Source organism: Rhinatrema bivittatum, chromosome 3 (assembly GCF_901001135.1).
Source record: "Rhinatrema bivittatum chromosome 3, aRhiBiv1.1, whole genome shotgun sequence".
Taxonomy (NCBI): domain Eukaryota; kingdom Metazoa; phylum Chordata; class Amphibia; order Gymnophiona; family Rhinatrematidae; genus Rhinatrema; species Rhinatrema bivittatum.
In genome coordinates, this window is record NC_042617.1 from 329728822 (window position 1) to 329746660 (window position 17839).

The 17839-nt window shown below is 45.7% G+C and overlaps 1 protein-coding gene across 1 annotated transcript in view; it reads right to left on the bottom strand.

The window, feature by feature from the left end:
• Positions 1 to 427: 427 nt before the first annotated feature.
• PRDM1 (PR/SET domain 1) overlaps positions 428 to 17839 on the bottom strand; it is a 34513-nt gene continuing 17101 nt past the window's right edge. Inside the window, exons 4-7 of the mRNA XM_029595336.1 lie at positions 13650 to 13902; positions 4348 to 5435; positions 3564 to 3692; positions 428 to 2343 (exon numbers count right to left, since the gene is read on the bottom strand). Of these exons, the coding sequence (XP_029451196.1) occupies positions 1771 to 2343; positions 3564 to 3692; positions 4348 to 5435; positions 13650 to 13902 (2043 nt within the window). The 3' untranslated portion in view covers positions 428 to 1770. The remainder of the gene's footprint in view (positions 2344 to 3563; positions 3693 to 4347; positions 5436 to 13649; positions 13903 to 17839) is intronic.

Sequence of the window (17839 nt, forward strand, 5' to 3'; positions counted from 1 at the left end):
CAAAGTGCTGTGGTACAGCAGCTATGACTTGTTCAGCTTCTGGGTACGGGGAAGGGAGGGGATAAATCTTAAAAATAATTAAATTTGAAGGGTCAGGCATTGGTTTGTAGAAATTTGTCCCTAGGAAATCAATGGTGACTGCACTACAAATGTCCCATTGTTTCAATAAATGCATTAAGGGATCTCATTTTGGGGTAGATTTTATAACATGCGCGCGGGCAACTTCCCTTCTCCCTAACCTAACCTTCCCCCTATATAGCCCTACTCTAACCACCCCCCCCCTGACCTTTGTCTTACCTTTTGCGCCTGCCTCTGGGCAGGCACAAGTTGCGCCCACTGGCCAACAGCCGGCACGCGATCCCCAGCACAGCGGCAAATATGGCTGCTGTGCCGGGAGCCTGCCCCCGCCCTGACCCCTCCCCATTTTGCAAGCCCCGGGACTTACACGCTTCCTGGGGCTTTACACGCGTCGCCGGGCCTTTTTAAAATAGGCCCGGCGACGCGTAGGCCTTTGAAAATCTGCCCCATGTCTCTAAAGGAAAAATGTTTAGGACAGTGGGCCCTTGTGTTTGCTGGGTGAAAACACTGGAAGAGTACTGGGAAATAAATACAATTGGTGGAATGTTTGAGCAAAATGAGTCCTGTGAAAGTCATGCCACTCACTTTCATGAGTTTGTCACAGAACAAATAAAGTCTGTGAAGCCTGGTTTGATCCGGAATTACCACCCATTGCTTGTGCTAGGCACCATGGGAAGGGGGGGGGGGGTTGTTATTGTAAGAGCAGGCCCTCACCTTCAGCCAGCAAGATGACCTTCTGGCACAATCTTCCACCCTACGCAAGGAGTTTTTAATCTTCACATTTTTAACTTGATGGCCTCATTAACTGACTCATATTCAATAACTTGAAGTCACCCTCTGCTAGGTTCATAAATAAGAGATTCATAAGAAAAACAGAAAGGTTGCAGGCTAGGTATTTGCTACCTGGATGTTTTTAGGGATAGAAAGTGTTGCAGCTATCTGGCTCCTTGGCATCCATCCCTATCTTCCGTTCTTGCTACTCAAGTCAATACTGGGTCATTTATCACACCTACCTCCTAAAAAAACACTAGAATTAAAAAAAACACAAAAACACACAAACAAGCCAACATACAAACAACAATATTGTGAAGCAAATGAACCCAGGAGTCAACATATCCAAATGTCCACTTTTGGCAACATGAAAACCCTTGATGTTATAGACACTGATATGTAAACTTTTTCTTTTTTTAAACTGAAGTAGCCCTCCCTTCTATCTCCCCAGTTTTAGGTTCTCTTTAACTTAAGATAGATCTGCAGAAATATCTACAACACGTGGCCACATACAAACAAAAACAAAAAAAAAAAACAGTAGAAACACTTAATCCAAATTACAATGAATCTTCCAGTCATTGTAAACATTATTTTCTGATTATTGCTTTCTGAATGATAAATTGCATAATAAATTATGAAGTACTATTATTGAAAAAATAATTATGAATAGATTGTCTTATAATAACAATAACAAGAAGTAAGTAGGCAATAAATATCCTGTGCCTCTTTCCATGCCCTGAGAATGCAGTCAGTCAGTTTTTGGGGTTCCTTCTTTAAAACGGGAGAGGAGTTAAGCGTAACCCACTGAGGGTCATGATAATTTAGTGGCATCCACACTCAGTACAAACAATGCCACAGCAACTCAGACTCCCCAAGTCATAAATAAAATGTGCTTTTTTTTGTTTCCCTGAAAAAAAGTCATTAAAGGTCCATTGACTCCACCATTTCTTGCTTGACCTTTGTGGGTAACAGAGGTAACGGGTGACTGTGAGGCAACTTGGGAACTGATGGGTCTAGCAGGTTATAAAAGCCACATCCTGAGAGAAGCCCCGCTCCCATATTCTTCTGCAAGGATGCTTTCAGACCGGCTCCTTCCACCTCTCTCCTGAGAATGGCATGGATTTCTTTTTCCACCACACCTGACATGTCAATATTGCCCTCCATGTCTTCCAGCCTGTCCGCACTGTCACTGATGTCAAACTTCTCAATCTCCTCGTTGATGCGGTTCAGGTCTTCCGTGTGCAGGCCGGAGGCTGGGGCTACAGGGCAATTGCCCTTGAGGTGAACCTTGAGGCTGCAGAGGTGAATGTAGCTCTTGTGGCAGTGGATACATTTGTGGGGGCGTTCCCGCGTGTGGAGGCGCTTGTGGAGCTTGAGATGCACAAACTGGGTGAATTTTGCTGGGCACAGTTTACACTGGTATGGCTTTTCTCCAGAGTGCAGTCGCAGGTGAGTCTTTAGGTTGCTGGTGCTGCTGAATCGTTTATGGCAAACCTAGTTTTGAAGGGAATGGAGAGAGAAAACGGTGAGAAGAGAGCAAAAAAAGATACCGCAAAGGATGCAAGAGCATCTTCTTCTGCGTCTGTTCATCAGAAGGCCGCCCTAACCCCTGACAGGACTTTTACATGGCAGAATGGAAGCAATGTCAAGTTCCAGAACTTGAGATCTTGATGATGTGGCAGATGTTACATACGCACTCCTCTCTCCCTACATACCCGCCACCATGTTGTAAATAAGAAATAAAAATGTAGTTTTAGGAAACCTATCACCACCACTTCTCATTTTAGTCAGTATTCAGGAACTTTTTGCCCCCATAGGATCTTCTTAAGGTTCACACTATGATCCCTTTCTCTGTATGTAGCAACCTGACAGCCCAATGGCTAGTGGGTCAGTGCCACTGTCTGAGACACATGGGTTTGATTCCTGTCTCAGACTCCAGCCTCATGGGCCAAGTCTACTGCTGACCCCTTGAGTGAGTGGGGAATGATTAGGGCTCTTATGGTGGTAATGAAGCACCCTGAAAGCATCTCTAAGCGGAACTACATTCTGCAGCTGGGCGGGGGATGCGAGAACAGCATGGGACCATACACAATGGATCTTGTTGTCCAAGGCGAGGGACACAATGTCAAAGGACAATGGAGAATTTGAGTAATATGGCTGAGCCTCTCCAAATTAAAACACCTAAATGACATGTATAGTAGCAATTAAGATATGTAAACAAAATTTTACAGTAGGCCTGCAACATGTATTTGTTGCTAATTGCATAGGTGTGACAATCAGATATAAGAATAAAAAGGGGTCAACATTCAGACCATTTGTCTGGTTATGCTTGGGACTTAGCTGGACAAACCAATGGTTTTAAATTTCCCGCTGCTCTGACTGCCTCCAACTTAACTATTTAGCCAGATAAGATGAAGGCATTCCAGGTGGAGTTAAAATCAGCCGGACGACTTATTGGGCTAAGTCTAGTTGTGCTGGAAAAAAGAGTCCTAAAGTTAGCCAGATAGACGTATCTGGCTATATTCTCCAGCGCACCTAAGATTGGCAACACTCAGCTGAATACTCAGGACAGTTTATCTGACTAGCTAAGTTGTCTGCTTTGCCACGCAGCGGAATGGTGGTCTCTCAGCAAACTACGAAGAGGAACAATTAGGATGTCAAGAACTCAAGTTTTGGACTGCTCGGACCACACATTCTGTTGGTATTTAGCGTACCTGGCATTCATGGGGCTTCTCTCCCGTGTGTACCAGGTAATGTTTCTGTAGATGTGCCAACTGGGTAAATCCTTTGTTGCAAGTCTCACATTTGAATGGCCGTTCTCCACTATGTACTCTTAGATGGACCTGAAAACAACAAACATGTTTACTACAGTTTCCAAAGAACCGATAAAATGCTCACTTACTGCAGACTATTGCCTCAGCCTGGCCTCTTCGAAGGGGCACAACCTTCCCAGAACACAAGTGCCTTCTTGCCTACAATCCTTTGCCTCCGGGATCTTCAAAAAGCATCACTCTCCTTACCACAAGGCTTTCTACCATTTACTGATTTCTAAACGTTACTGGATGTCTCATTCACTAAAATCTACCACATAAAAGCAATGTGGGGTGTTACTCTGTTAGAAAGGATAAATAAAGATCTGCTCTGCCCTGCCGTGTGGATTCCTGGGACCAAGGCCCAGAAGATGGAGGAAGTCTTTGCCATCACTCAGCAGTGACCGTGCTGGCTGGATCAGGTTCTAGGAGGAGAACCCTGGCCAAGGACTGATCACCGAAGTGGCTGGACTGGGTTGAAGGGATTATAAAATAGGAGGGGAAAAAAAAGGCAGCTCAAGATAGGTAGCGATTAAAGACTCATGGTGCTAGAGTCTTAAAGTAGAGCTTTGTTCCTTTTGCTGGGGCCAAAAATAATGAAACAATGTCAAAAGGAGGATCGGAGCTGAGGCCAAGCTATAGTCTCTCGCCCTATAGTTCAGAAACTCATCCCCTATTAAATCCTTACCTTTAAGTTTGAGAGCTGCCCAAAGGTCTTGGCGCAGACATTGCACTCATACTTAATCTTCCCATTCTGCTTCTTCAGTGGATATGGAAGGGTCTTGTAACCCGTCATGCTTCTCTTACTCTTCATGAGATTCATGGCTTCTTCACTGCTGCTGGCCAGCACCGCTGAGGTAGCTTTGGGTTGCACTATGTGTTCCGAAGTGGCTGCTGTGCCAGCGGTGGGAGAGCCATTGATGGGGCTGCTGGGCTGATTTTTCATGCTGGCTGCCGCACCTGTGATGGAGAAGGCACTGGTGGGTGCTGGGATGAGCAGATCCCTGGGTTGCTCAGGCTGCAACGAGCTGCGGGCTCCTTCGGGAACCAGCACACCTGGAAGGGCGGTCTGGCTCAGCATGTGGTGGGAGAGGCTCCCGCCGCTCAGCAGGTTGTTATACAGAGGGTGCACTCTTGGCAGGAAGCTGAAATTGCTAATGCCGTTGATATTGTTCAGAGCGCTCAAGCCGTTGCAGCCCATGCTGTATGGAGGTAGTAGGAACTTGGAGTACTGGGGGTTGTAGGACGCTAACAATGCAGGAGAAAAGTGGCTATTAGATGGTGCATATCCAGGATAAGGCTTGATCCCTTCCGTGCTATACAGTCCATTCAGGTATGGATAGGATTCTCTCCGTTCCCGAGAAATGTTTAGAGGCGATAGGGTAGCCCCCGGGCTGCTGTGAGGACTTGAACTTTTGAAGCTTTGGTCTGGACTACTCCTTGCCGAAGGGCTGGGTGTGGTGATGGACTGGATGGGGGAGTGAGTCAGATAACTGGGCCTTTCCATCCCATAGGCCACCGGAGCCTTCAGGTAGTCTTCTGGAACATGAGGGCGGATGGGGTAGATGACCCGAGGAAAGAAAGGCCTGTCAGGGCTGCAGTTTCTCCTCAAGTTCTCCAAGTCTTTTTCTGGCGTGGCAGGCGAAATGTTGAGCAGGGCTTTGGGTTGGTTGGTGGAAGGCTTCAGAATCTCCTTCACACTGTGCTCTCTCTTTGGAAGGCTTTTTTGACGGGGCTCAGTACTCTCTTGTTTTGGATTAATAATGCAGCTCTGTGCTGGAATTTAAAACAAAACAGAGTGGAGATAAATGCCACAGATACATACAATGCAAATCACTGCTAGGAATACTGGATTTCATGCTCTTAAAACAAACAAACAAAGCATTTAAATTTAGGGGCAAAAAACAGTAAACCCAAACTATTAAGGGAATTGTTTCTCCAATTCTGTGCTCAGGAGATAAATTAGGCTCAATATCATTAAAGGAAAAAAAATGGACATGGCCTGTTCACTTGTGCTAAGCCATTCCCTTTGCTTCTTTTTCATACAGCGTCGTCTGTGTACTAAGGTGAAATGAGGTTAAGCCTATCAAGGCCAAATTATGTCCATGACAACTGTACTTTTTCAGCTCTTCTCAGCTGGGTTTCCCGGATGCCCAAGCCTTTCCTTGATACCAGTCTGAAAGAATGGATCCTTGCTGTGTATAATTTACGTGGGGGTGTATGCATTAGACGTGAAAGAAAGTGAAATCTGGAGACATTTCCAACTCGCCGTGCTAATTTGCAAAGCTTAAGATTTCCTCCTGCAGAGGAGGCTCCGAGAAGACCTGTTCCAGGCTTCATATTACCCATCACTGGGATAGCAACAACCTTTACACAGCATTTGGATGCATATAGCTGACTTTCTGCTAGCCGATGGCTGACAGGCAGCTTTGGCAGGTCTTTCAGCTAAGAAATTCAAATAAATAATTTAAAAGAAAATAAAAAAGGGTTGGGTTTTTTTTGTTAAAAATCATAAGCGTAGATGCATTATATCAGATCTAGCAGAGAATCTACTGCAGTAAGGTCGTATAATTAAAGGGGCTAGGTAGGAGATGGAATACACATGACTCACTATGCCTTCTTTTCACAAGCCAGCATCCAAACTCGAGAGACAAAATGTTCTGTCCAAAATCACTAAGGGTTCCGCATCATGCTTTCTTCTCCCAAGAGCTCAATGCAGTCTTAAGACGACTCAGCCATGAAGGATTATACTCAAATCCAGGCCTGTCAGTTCTACATGATTTGCACATCAGCCATTATCCTTGCAAACCTCTTTTGGTTCATGGCTTTCTTGTGCCAGAGAGATGTACAATGGTGACAGATAAATAGAAAACATATGGAAGCACACCAAGCCTATTACAAATCCCAGAAGGTGCAAATAACCTTTGTTCGAGTATTGATAAACAGCATCTTCAGTGGAAAAAAGAAAGATACTCAACACTAATTTTACCTATGCTGTGAGAATGGTAATGGACTCCTAAGAACCATGGGACGAGCTAGGAAGACGCACGAAATGACGTAGGGTCTGAAGTACTGGAGGTAGGGAAAATGGTCAGACAAGATGGGGCCCAATGATTTCTCTCTCCCATTACTTTTGTGAGGTTCGATATTCAAAGGGTTTGCCCAGGTAATTAAGTTACCCAGACAGAACCCCAGATATCTACATTTCCTCTCAGTAACTAATTACCTGGATAAAGAGAGCCATTCCAGGGGGACTGGTTAAATTTTAGCTGCCGAATACCGATATGCAGCATTAGCTGATTGAAAATATCTGACAGGCCGATACAGTACATTGCGCTCCGACGGAGCGCACTGTTAACCTGCCCTTGGACGCACGTTTTCCCTTACCCCTTATTCAGTAAGGGGCAGAAAACATGCGTCCAACCCGCGGCACCTAATAGCGCCCTCAAAATGCAAATGCATGTTGATGGCCCTATTAGGTAGGTATGCGCGCGGGATACAGTAAGTAAAATGTGCAGCCAAGCCGCACATTTTACTCTAAGAAATTAGCGCCTACCCAAAGGTAGGCACTAGTTTCTGCTGGCACCGGGAAAGTGCACAGAAAAGCAGAAAAACTGCTTTTCTGTGCACCCTCCGACTTAATATCATAGCGATATTAAGTCGGAGGTCCCGAAGGGTGTAAAAAGTAAAAAAAAAAAAAAAATTTTAATTGGGCAGCTGTTGGGCCGAAAACCGGATGCTCAATTTTGCCGGAGTCCGGTTTCCGAACCCGTGGCTGTCAAGCAGGCTCGAGAACCAATGCAGGCAAAATTGAGCGTCGGCTGTCAAACCCACTGACAGCTGCCGCTAGGGACGCCGGCTTCCACCGGTGTGCACGCCGGGAGAGCGGGCGTTCGTCCGCTCTCCCGTGTTTTGCTGAATCGGCCCGTGAGTCTGCTCAGAAAATGCCTGCCCTGTAGTTACCCGGGTAAGCTTTAACTGGGTATATTCAGTACAATACCTCTCTGGCTGCGTTCCATTGGATATCCAGGTAAGGTTATTTAAATATCGATCCCTGCTTGTATGATGGCCAGATAGGACGAAAGCATGGGTGAAATGCGTGTTGACCATTTTGTCTTGGAGACCTGGTTAGCTGCTGTGTGAATAAGGGTAATTGAGAGAGGTTCTGGTGCGCCTTTCAAGGCATTCGTCTATGCATATGTACCACAGATACATACACACACAGCACAAAACTGTTTCATGTTTTTGTCCACAGATAGTTTCTGCGGCATGCTTTCCGCTTAGAATGTTAATCTTTAGAGGTACACTCCCACTGTCTCTGTACATTTGTTTTGTGTCGGTTGTCCTGCACATGGTTGTGTGCAATGATATGTACATTCATTTCGCCAATGTAAAATGTGCAAGATAAACACCACAATAAAAGTCTCTGGCTAAATCAGCACTACCACATTAACTCTAAATACATAAAGTGTAATGTTCTCAAGAATATAAATGCCACATAGGGCAGATGGAGGGTTGTCAAGCTCAACATCCTGTCTCCAACAGTGGCCAACCCAGGTCACAAGTACCTGCCAGGATCCTAAAGAACAAATCTAATCCTTGCTCACAAGGGATAAGCAGCAGCTTCCCCAAATCAATATATCTAATAATGGTTTATGGATTTTTTCCTCCAGGAAAATGTCTAGACCCTTTTAAAACCCAGCTACACTAACTGCTTTCACCACATCCTCTAGCAACAAATTCCACAATTTAATGGTGTGCCAAGTGAAAAAACTAAATACGTTCTCCAATTTGTTTTGAAAGTTCTACCTATTGGCTTCATGGAGTCTCCCTTAGTCCTAGTACAATTGGAAAAGTTAAATAATCATTTTCTATTTACCCATGTCAACCAGCTCATGATTTTATAGACTTCTATTGGATCTCCTCAGCTGAAGAACCCTAACCTTTTTAGCCTTTTCTCATACGGGAGCTGTTCCATCCCTTTACCGTTTTTGTCACCCTTCTCTTCAACCTTTTCTGGTTCCACTATATCTTTTTTTTGAGATGGGGCAACGAGAATCATCAAGGTGTGGTTGCAACATTGAGCGAGACAGAGGCATTATAACATCCTCCATTTTATTTTCCATTTCTTTCCCAATAACTTCCTAACATTCTATTTGCTTTTTTGACCACCACTGCACACTAAGCCTGTTCACCGTGACTCCAAAATCCTTTTCTTGCACACTACGTTTTTACGAAATTAATTTCCAACATGCAATATGGCCCTATAATCCCATGGAAAAGAGAGACTATTGTGCTATATGAGTACCACAGCCCGGGCCATCATGTGATGGCACCAGAATCTTTTCTTCGGCAATACTCAGAATGCCTTCTAAAAATAATGCTATTTACCACTTACATCAAAACACAAAGAGGGTATGTCCCCCATGAACAACATAGTCCTCATATAAGCTGACTAACTATAAATTACCCAGGATGCTAGGTACATACCCCAAGACGATAGCAAAGAAATCTAGTGGAGGATCGATCTACCAGTATTAACTGAGCTCAGTGGGGGAGAGTGGGGAGGAAGGGGGTAAGAAAAGATACGAAAAGCATGGGGGGGGGGGGGGGAGTTTTACTTGTACATCTTTCTACTTTTCACTTTAGCTGTGAAGCTCCAGTCAGCGCTGCAGAATGCCTGACAGGTGCTCCACAGACTATTTCAAGTGAGTGTTGCATATCATAAGAACTTGCCTTACTGGGTCAGACCAAGGTTCCATTAAGCCCAGCATCCTGTTTCCAACAGTGGCCAATGCAGGTCACAGGTACCTGGCAAGACCCCAAACAGTAAGCAGATCCCATGCTGCTATTGCGCAATGATAAGCAGTGGCTATTTCTTAAGTATACTTGGTTAATAGAAGTTTGACTCCTCCCTCCAGGAATTTGTCCAAACCTTTTTTAAACCCAGCTATGCTAACTTCCTTAACCACATCCTCCAGTAATAAGTTTCAAAGCTTTCTTGTGCGTTTTGAGTGAAAATTTTCTTTGATTTGTTTTGAATGTGCTACTTACTAACCTCATGGAGTGTCCCCTAGTCTTTGTATTTTTTGAAAGAGTAAATAACCAATTTACATTTACCCATTTTATTCCACTCATGATTTTATAGACCTCTATCATACCTCCCCCCCTCAGCTGTCTTTTCTCCAGGTTGATCAGACCCAACCTCTTATGCCTTTATCGTAGGGGAACCATTCCATGCCCTTTATCATTTTGGTCACCCTTCTCTGTATCTTTTCTGTACAACTATATCTTTTTTGAGATGCGGCGAGCAGAACTGCACACAGTTCCTCAAGTGCAGCCTTACCACAGAGCGATAGAAAGACATTATGACATTTGCCATTTTATTCTCCATTTCTTTCCTAATAATTCATAACATTGTTTGCTTTTTTGACCAGTGCAGCCACTGAACTAAGGATTTCAAAGTATTACCCACTATGACATGCAGATTTTTTTTTTCCTGAGTAGTAACGCCTAATATGGAACCTAACATCAATTAACTACTGTGGGGGTTACTTTTCCCCCCATGTGCATCACTTTGACCAGTCTTCCAAGGTCCTCCTGCAATATTTCATAATCTGCTTGAGATTTAACTCCTCGAAATAATTTTGTATCCTCTGCAAATCTGATCACTTCACTCATTCCCTTTTCCAGATCATTTATAAATATACCTAAAAAGCACAGGTTGCATTATGGATCCCTGAGGCACTCCATTGTTTACCTCTCTCCACTGAGAAGACTGACTATTTAATCCTAAGTCTCTGCTTCCTATCTTGCAGTCTATTGTAGGACATTGCCTCCTGTCCTGTGACTTTTAAATTCTCTCAGGAGTGTCTCTCATGGGGCACTCTGTCAAACGCCTTCTGAAAAAACAAATACACTGCGTCCAATTGGCTCACCATCACAGCAAGAATATGGGGAATACTGCAAGGCTGAACACACAACCCAGAGCAGGCCACGATACTGGTGGGCTTGGCTTATGTCTGCAGTGCCTTAGTGCTGTTTGTCTGGTGGTATTTTTCATCATCTTAGCTGAAACCTGAAATATATAATACCTTTTTTTTTTTTTTTTTTTTTTTTTTTACACACACAAACTCATTTCCCTCGAGTTGTTTTCCGCCAAAGGCTTACCACAAGCACCTATGCCTTCTGGCTCCAGTATTTACTTGCAACTCCTCACGTCCTCAAGTAGATGGCAGTTGGCCTTCTTTTCCCCCCACAAAGTCTGTTTTGTTTCCCCTTAAAATGATAGCAAAATGCATTTTTGCCTTCAGTGCATCTTCTACTTTTATTTTAAGGCTGATATAAAAGTTACTGGCGGCCTGGCGGGTGGGGATGAGGGAGAAAGCGCGTTGTAAGTCTGTCTCGTTACATTTTAATCTTAGCTAGCAGCTGAGTGTACGAAAGTGACAGGGATTACTGCACTCTGCAGAAAGCTGAGCTGGAAAATAAAAAAAAACAAAACATTTGTACTTCATTTTGAGAAAGCGCTGTGGGTTGGTAAAGAGTCATTTTGAGACTCAAATGGTGCTGCAAACCCTGGGAGATGTGATAATTTTGCTGATTCACACTTTTCGATCTCAAAATGACAGGCCCTTGTACTCGTGGAAAGAAAAAAAACCAAAAAAAAACAGCCTAGAAATTTTAGGTAGGCCAAAAAAAGAAGTTCTTTAAAATGCAAACTGAAAAGAAACAAAACTGAAAACAGAGAAAATATTAATCTAGTAAATAATAATTTGTCTTCTAAATCAGCTAAGGCCTTCAACATATTTAAAAAAAAAAAAAATCCTGTTTCTATAAGCAGCACTAAATGCATTTTTTTCTCTTTACTTTTCCATAACTTCAGCATCAAACCAGACAGAGACTAGTGGGGCTCGTGGTGAGCAAAAGGCCACGGGGGGAGGCAGGATCCATGAATTCAGGGCATGCATGCCAGGAAGAAACAGGTCTCCCACGGGTTTGCAAGATTCTCTCCCTTCTCCTGGCAGGTAAGACCCCCCATCCCCTCTTCCACCTGCCTCTGCTTCTAGTGTAGGATTCCAAGATGCCATCCAAAGCAGGTGAAGGACGTTTGAAATAAAATTATACGTTCTGCAATGCCCCCTCCTCCCTCAGCAGAGTGTGAGTGTGTGTGTGAAGGTAAACTACCTGCCTGCAATTGGCAAAAATGAAAAAAAAAGTCTATGTGTGTGTAGTTTCACTTCCCCAACCTAACCACACCTCTAGGATCCATTACATTCGCCTCTCAGCATCAGCCTAATTTGGGGCCAAGCAGCTAACCCCGCTACGTCCTTTTACAGAAAATTGTTCTCCCTGTGGATAAGCGTCAAGGTTATTTCTTAAATTCTTCCGTAGAAGTTGCCTTAATTATACAGGACTGCAGTCTACGGCAGAAATGTTCAAAAACATTTACCTTGATTTTAAAAAGGGAATCCTGTTGAACAGCTGCTGTTTGAAGAGGGAATGGATTCTGTTGTAACAAGGTCAACCTGTAATCTTTTTTTTTTTTTTATTTTAAGGAAAAAATCTCTCAGTCAAAAGCAGAGTCCAGCAAAGAGTGCGTCTGGACATGTGCTGTAGAGTAGTAATAAAAATAAATGACAGAAAGCTCAAGTAGTGAAAGGAAATTTGCGAGCCTTGGGTTGGGAATACAATTCTTTAATCTCTCCCCCCTGTGTACTATCTTTCACTTCAGCAAGTTTCTGCTCCCGCAGAGTGAAAGTAAATTTAAAAAACAATAGATCAGAAAAGCAGCATTTCAAGTAAGTTGAAGCAACAGGCAAATCTAGTAAAGCAGATTGGAGAGATAACTGTGCTTTACTGAAGAAAGGAAGTGAAGATAAACTTCTGAAGAACAGAACATCCCTTTGGTGGGGTCTCTTTTCTACTGGAGCATGCACTTGCGGTTCCTGTGCCTGCCTCTTCATTAAATGCAGTTTGCCTTTTATATCTCGTTGGCGGAGGCCTGATAATGGACGCACACACACACACACACACACACACAATCACACACACACACAATTACTTCAATATGTGAAATTCTCTCTCTTCTGCAGGGACGACGGCAGGTGGCTTAGCTGAAAGCGAAGGCACGCACCAAGAGGCCACAATAAAAGGGAAAAACAGTTTCACGCAACTCATTCAGTGCAAACTACCCTCCTTCCACCCCCCCCCCCCCACACCCTCCCCACTTCCTGCCCTTCCTCTCTCCCCGTCACCGTAGCCAGAATTGTGCAAACTATACAACCTCAGAGCTAAATCTGCAACTTTCAGCTGCTAGCGCTGCACAATGCAGGCACATCTGTTGAACCCAAGGCCAGTCAGATTCGGCCACGAGCCCGTGCGTCCGATTTTCCCCACTGTAAAGGCAAAACTAGTTGCAATGGGCTCGAGTCTGGGGTCCAGCGTCTTGTCCCTTAGACCACGGGTGGGTACTGTGGCATGCAGGACGCCCAAATAAGAGCTTTGTTGGCAATCTATTAACAGAGGTGGGCGATCCTGTCCCCGAGGAGCCGAATTGGGCTGCAGGGCTACTAAAAGGGCTGCTGGGAAACCTGCAAGCTGTTCTCTCAACAACTTGAGGGCTAGAAGCCATGCAGGGAAACCCGAACAGAGATCTCTGCAAGCCTAGGGAGGGAAGCAAGGGCTTACGTTCGTCCTGAAAGTGAGGATGCTCGTGTGGCCTACCAAATCTGCTGCGTGAAAAGAGAGCTCTGAGCTGAACTGATAAAGACGACAGACTCCAACCTACAATCACAAAGAAGCCATCCAAAATCTTGGAACAAGCTCTTTCCATTGCAGTAGGTATAAGGAACTATTTTTTATGCAGTTATTTTTTTTTCCTTTAATTGCACTTTTCTTCCCCCCCTAAATGATGTGACCTAGGAGGCAACGTGTGTTTATGTCGTTAGATGCCAAGGGTTGCCACCTCAGAATGCACCTGGCACTTACTTCGACTCATAAGGGGCAGCTCCCCGGTGGAGGGGCAGTGGAGCCGCTCGGCAAAGTCCCGGCAGTACCAAACGAGCAGCTCCTGCTTGGCTGGGATGGGCTGGATGGTGTAGAAGTAGATGCTTGGGCCGTTCTGGCAGGCAGCCAAGTTCTGCTCCTGTGCAGAGCGTGCTGGGTTCACGTAACGCATCCAGTTGCTCCTGTCCTCGTCAAAACCATCGATGAAGTGGTGGAACTCCCCCCCGGAATAGATCTAGTGTTGGGGCAAAAAGGGAGGAAAGAAAAAAGGCAGAGAAGGAGAAAAGATTTAACAGTCAAGTCACACAAAAGCATTAAAAAAAAAAAAAAAGGTAGTAAGCTGCTTTCAGACAAATCGCCAGAAGCCCTCAGTGAGATGAGGCTTAAAGCATCTAACTTATGTATTAACTGGAAGCGAGACGAGGATATGACAAGACATTTCAATACATCAAAAAGGTATAATGCATGCACAGAAGTGAAGAATTATTTCAGTAAAAAAGAAAACAAGTTTTAAAACAAGAGGCCTTATGATGAGGCTCTCAGAGAGGAGAGACTCAGGGGTAACATGAGAAAAACGGGCAATGAATGCACGGAAAGAGCTCCCAGGAGAGATGGAGGCAAAAAGAAAGGCCAGGGTGAACAAGGCAGATCGACCAGGGTCTGCAGCATCACAGCAGGAAGCAAAAAACGGCAGACCTGGTTGGTCCTGGTGACTGTTTTGTTCAGCGCTTCACTGTTACGCACATCATAGCGAGGCCTAGGTGAGCGCAGGTCAGCCTTCCCCCGCAGTAGTGCGCAGAGAAATGACTCCCTGCCGTGTAAGGCAAGTTCTCCCTGGGTTATGTTCCCTAATTCTCTCTCACCATAGGGAGGGGAGAGCTCTGTAAAAGAAAAGCTCTCATGAAAGCCAGTGCTCAGCTCATACTGTCTGCAGCTGTGCCGACCTGCACTCCAAGCAAGGAGTGGGAGACACGTAGGCCCCACCAAGTGCCGATCCTGCTCAGACACCATCGAGTCACCTGTGCACTAGGGTTGACCATGCCAAGTTCAGTCTCCCCAAACACCACCTTTGGGCAGTTTCCTACCACCCCCTGCCCAGAGCACTGGGAGTATACAAACATCACTTCCCCGCTGCAGTCCTGGAGTTATATTTAAAAAAATTTTTAAAAACTTGGAATGCAGCCTTTTTGTGGAAGCACTGCGTGGAGCAAAAGAGCTGCACGTCACCTATCACGATGACGATAAAAATCACAAAAAACGTAACCAGCTGGCCAGAAGGCATAATACTTGCTTAGTGCACTGACAAGCTTCATCGACTGCTAGTCAAGAAACACCACCCCATGTTTTGCCAACATGTGGATCAAGAATAAAAACAGAAAAAAAAGGAGAGAGTGAGTGCAGATAATTAGTCATCCTCACAGTAAAGGAAACTGATTTTCTTCATGGATTTCTTTGTGCGTGTTAATTTTCCTGAAAGCGAGGCAGATGGACGAGTTCTGGAGAGGGGGAAGGAGAGAGAAAAAGAGGGGGGTGGACCACCCCTACTAAAATAAAACGAAAGGCATACATGCATTAATAATTGTTATATCTATCCATCCATTCTTTATAATAAAATCCGCTCTGTCTGTAATGGTCTAGGAAGTTTCCTATTGGCCAGGGCCCACCTATCCGTGACTCAGAAGGCTTCCCCATTGATCGAAGCAAAGCCGGTTGTACTGTGGCAGCTGAAGGCGTGCTCTCCCACGGCAATCTGCTCCCCGCTCTGCCGGTGCCCGGCACCTGATCCAGCTGCACGGCCGCCCTTCACGAGAGCAGGCCACCGCAGCTCCAGAGAAATGCAAGCCCAGCCACAGAGAGGAGCCGAAGTAACGAGGCTGAGGCAGAGGACCCCGCCCCCACGGTCCGTGCGTGTGGCACCAACTTTAGGCCTCGGAAAGAGCCGGAGCGGCATCTGCTTCAGCTGTCTTAAGGTTCAGGGAGTCCACTCCAGTGCACCCTTCCTGTAATTTGTGTAATAATGAGAACCGATGGAAGTGTGCACAGAATAAGGATGGGGGACTGGGGGCCTCGTCTGGATGCCTCGCTTTACTGCATGGCTATGGCCCACCTTTTCCACGTACCAGAACTGCTCTGTGGGGATGTGAATCGGGTGCCCGATCGTTCCCGCTTTCGGGATAGTCTGGCCGCGGGAAAAAATCAATTTCCCGCATTTCCCAGTTTTTTGTTTTTTTTTTAGTGAAAAATCGTTTTTCGGGTTAGTGCGCGCTAACAAAAATAGCAAAAAATAACAAAAAGTAACAAAAATAAACTTTTTTTTGTTAGTGCGCGCTAACATGAGTTAGCGCGCACTAACCCGAAAAACGATTTTTACGAAAAATCGGGGGTAAAATTGATCGTTTCTTTCTTTTAACCGATTCCTAACGAATTTAGAAATATCGTACGATATTTCAATTCATTAGAAAAACGATTCACATCCCTACTTGTGCTCTGCGCTCGTCTCTGGGTGGCCCTCACTCCTGCACCAGGCAGTGGCCTGGGTCACAGTTTGCCTGCAAGCCTAAAAGTGATGCTTCGCTGCTCGGCCCAGCGCCTGCAAAGAGTCCGAACACCCAGCTATTAAAGAGACACATCCACGACAGAAAAGGCATCAGAAAGACTCCGCCGCAAGCCTTTTTCCTCCTCGCAATCCCTCACGAATGATCCACAGGAGGGAAAAAAAATAAATAATTAATAATACCACAGGGCGCACACAGAACTAGGAACTCTTTCTTCAAGGCGGGCCGTAAACATTAGAATCACTTTCCTTTCAGAGAGACTTCCTGTAAATCGAGCAGGGGAAACACATGTGGCTTCATCAAAGGAGCCTGTGAGAGATTTTGCGGTGGGTTTGTAATGAGAAACTGGAGCAAGGCTTGAGACTCGCTGCTAGCTGACAGAGTGGGGGGAGAGCGCGCGCAAGCGAGCGAGAGAGGAGTTTTCAGCTTTCTTTGGCTACTCTGGGCCTGCAGGTTTCCAGGAAGCCGGGGGGGGCTTGGGCTGCTGCAGTGCTGGTTTCAGCTTCCACTGCGGGCCACTCTGCGAGGGAGCTCCTGCTGAAGCCTTCCAGTCACCTTTTCTGCGCGCACACACACACACTTTTCAGTGCTCAGCACGCTTCACAGAGCGAGAGCGGCAGGTCACACGCAGAAAGAAACCGACCGCTCTCCACCTCACCCGATTTCCATGCGCTGTGTCGGGCAGGCCTGAAGATCGCGCTGACTCACAGCACGCTTACCAGAAATGACGACACTCTCGGGGTTTGCTGAAAGGCCGCACAGCCCTTTTCTACCCCTCTCATTTGCATGAAAAACTCTTTTGGTTCCTGCGCCAGATGTTTCTTGCCCCTGCCAGCAGAGTCAAGGGGGGGGGGGGGGGGGGGTCTGTTCCAGCACATGGAAAAAAAACCCAAAAAAACCCCGAACAAAGCATCTTCCATCCATTCCTCTGCAAGTCTGATCTACCCCTTTTCTTTCTGAAGAGGACAGTTTCCCCAATTACGTTAAGTATCCTGGCTCAACTGGGACAGGAATTACTGTAGAGAGGGGTGAAAGTGCCGTGCAGGAGGCCTCTGAGGATTTACCTAACTCGGCATATCCTAAAGAGGACCCAGACACGTTCTGAGAGTTAATACGCGAAGGAACCTAAACATGGCCACTTACGAGAAAGGATGGCCTGGAGTGGCATTTTCTGGCGTCCGAGAGGGTGCACAAAAGATTCATCAGCGGGTGGGGCAAGAAGGCGGCAAAAACTATCATGACTGAATGACAGCCGGCTAAGTGAAAGAAAGAAGAGAAAGGGAATTTTTCTGCCCAGTGGCAGAGGGGGGGCAATCGCATCCTAGGATTTCTAACGTGGTCCAACACCAACCACCAGCCTAAAAACACCCGAATCAAATGCAGCACTTAGTAACGTGCTACACTCCAGCCCACCACACGTAAAAGGGCCCAGGGTCACTTCACTAAGGTCTATCTTCCTCCCAGCGGAAGATGTCGTCAGTGGAGCGAGCAGGCCGAACCATTTTTGCTGTGGCACTTCCCTCTAGGAGGGGCCACACAGAGTACCAGTGGTGCTGCTGCTCCTGATACTTTACTATAAACCCAGCTGTTCCCGAGGGATCCAGCAATGGGGGGAAT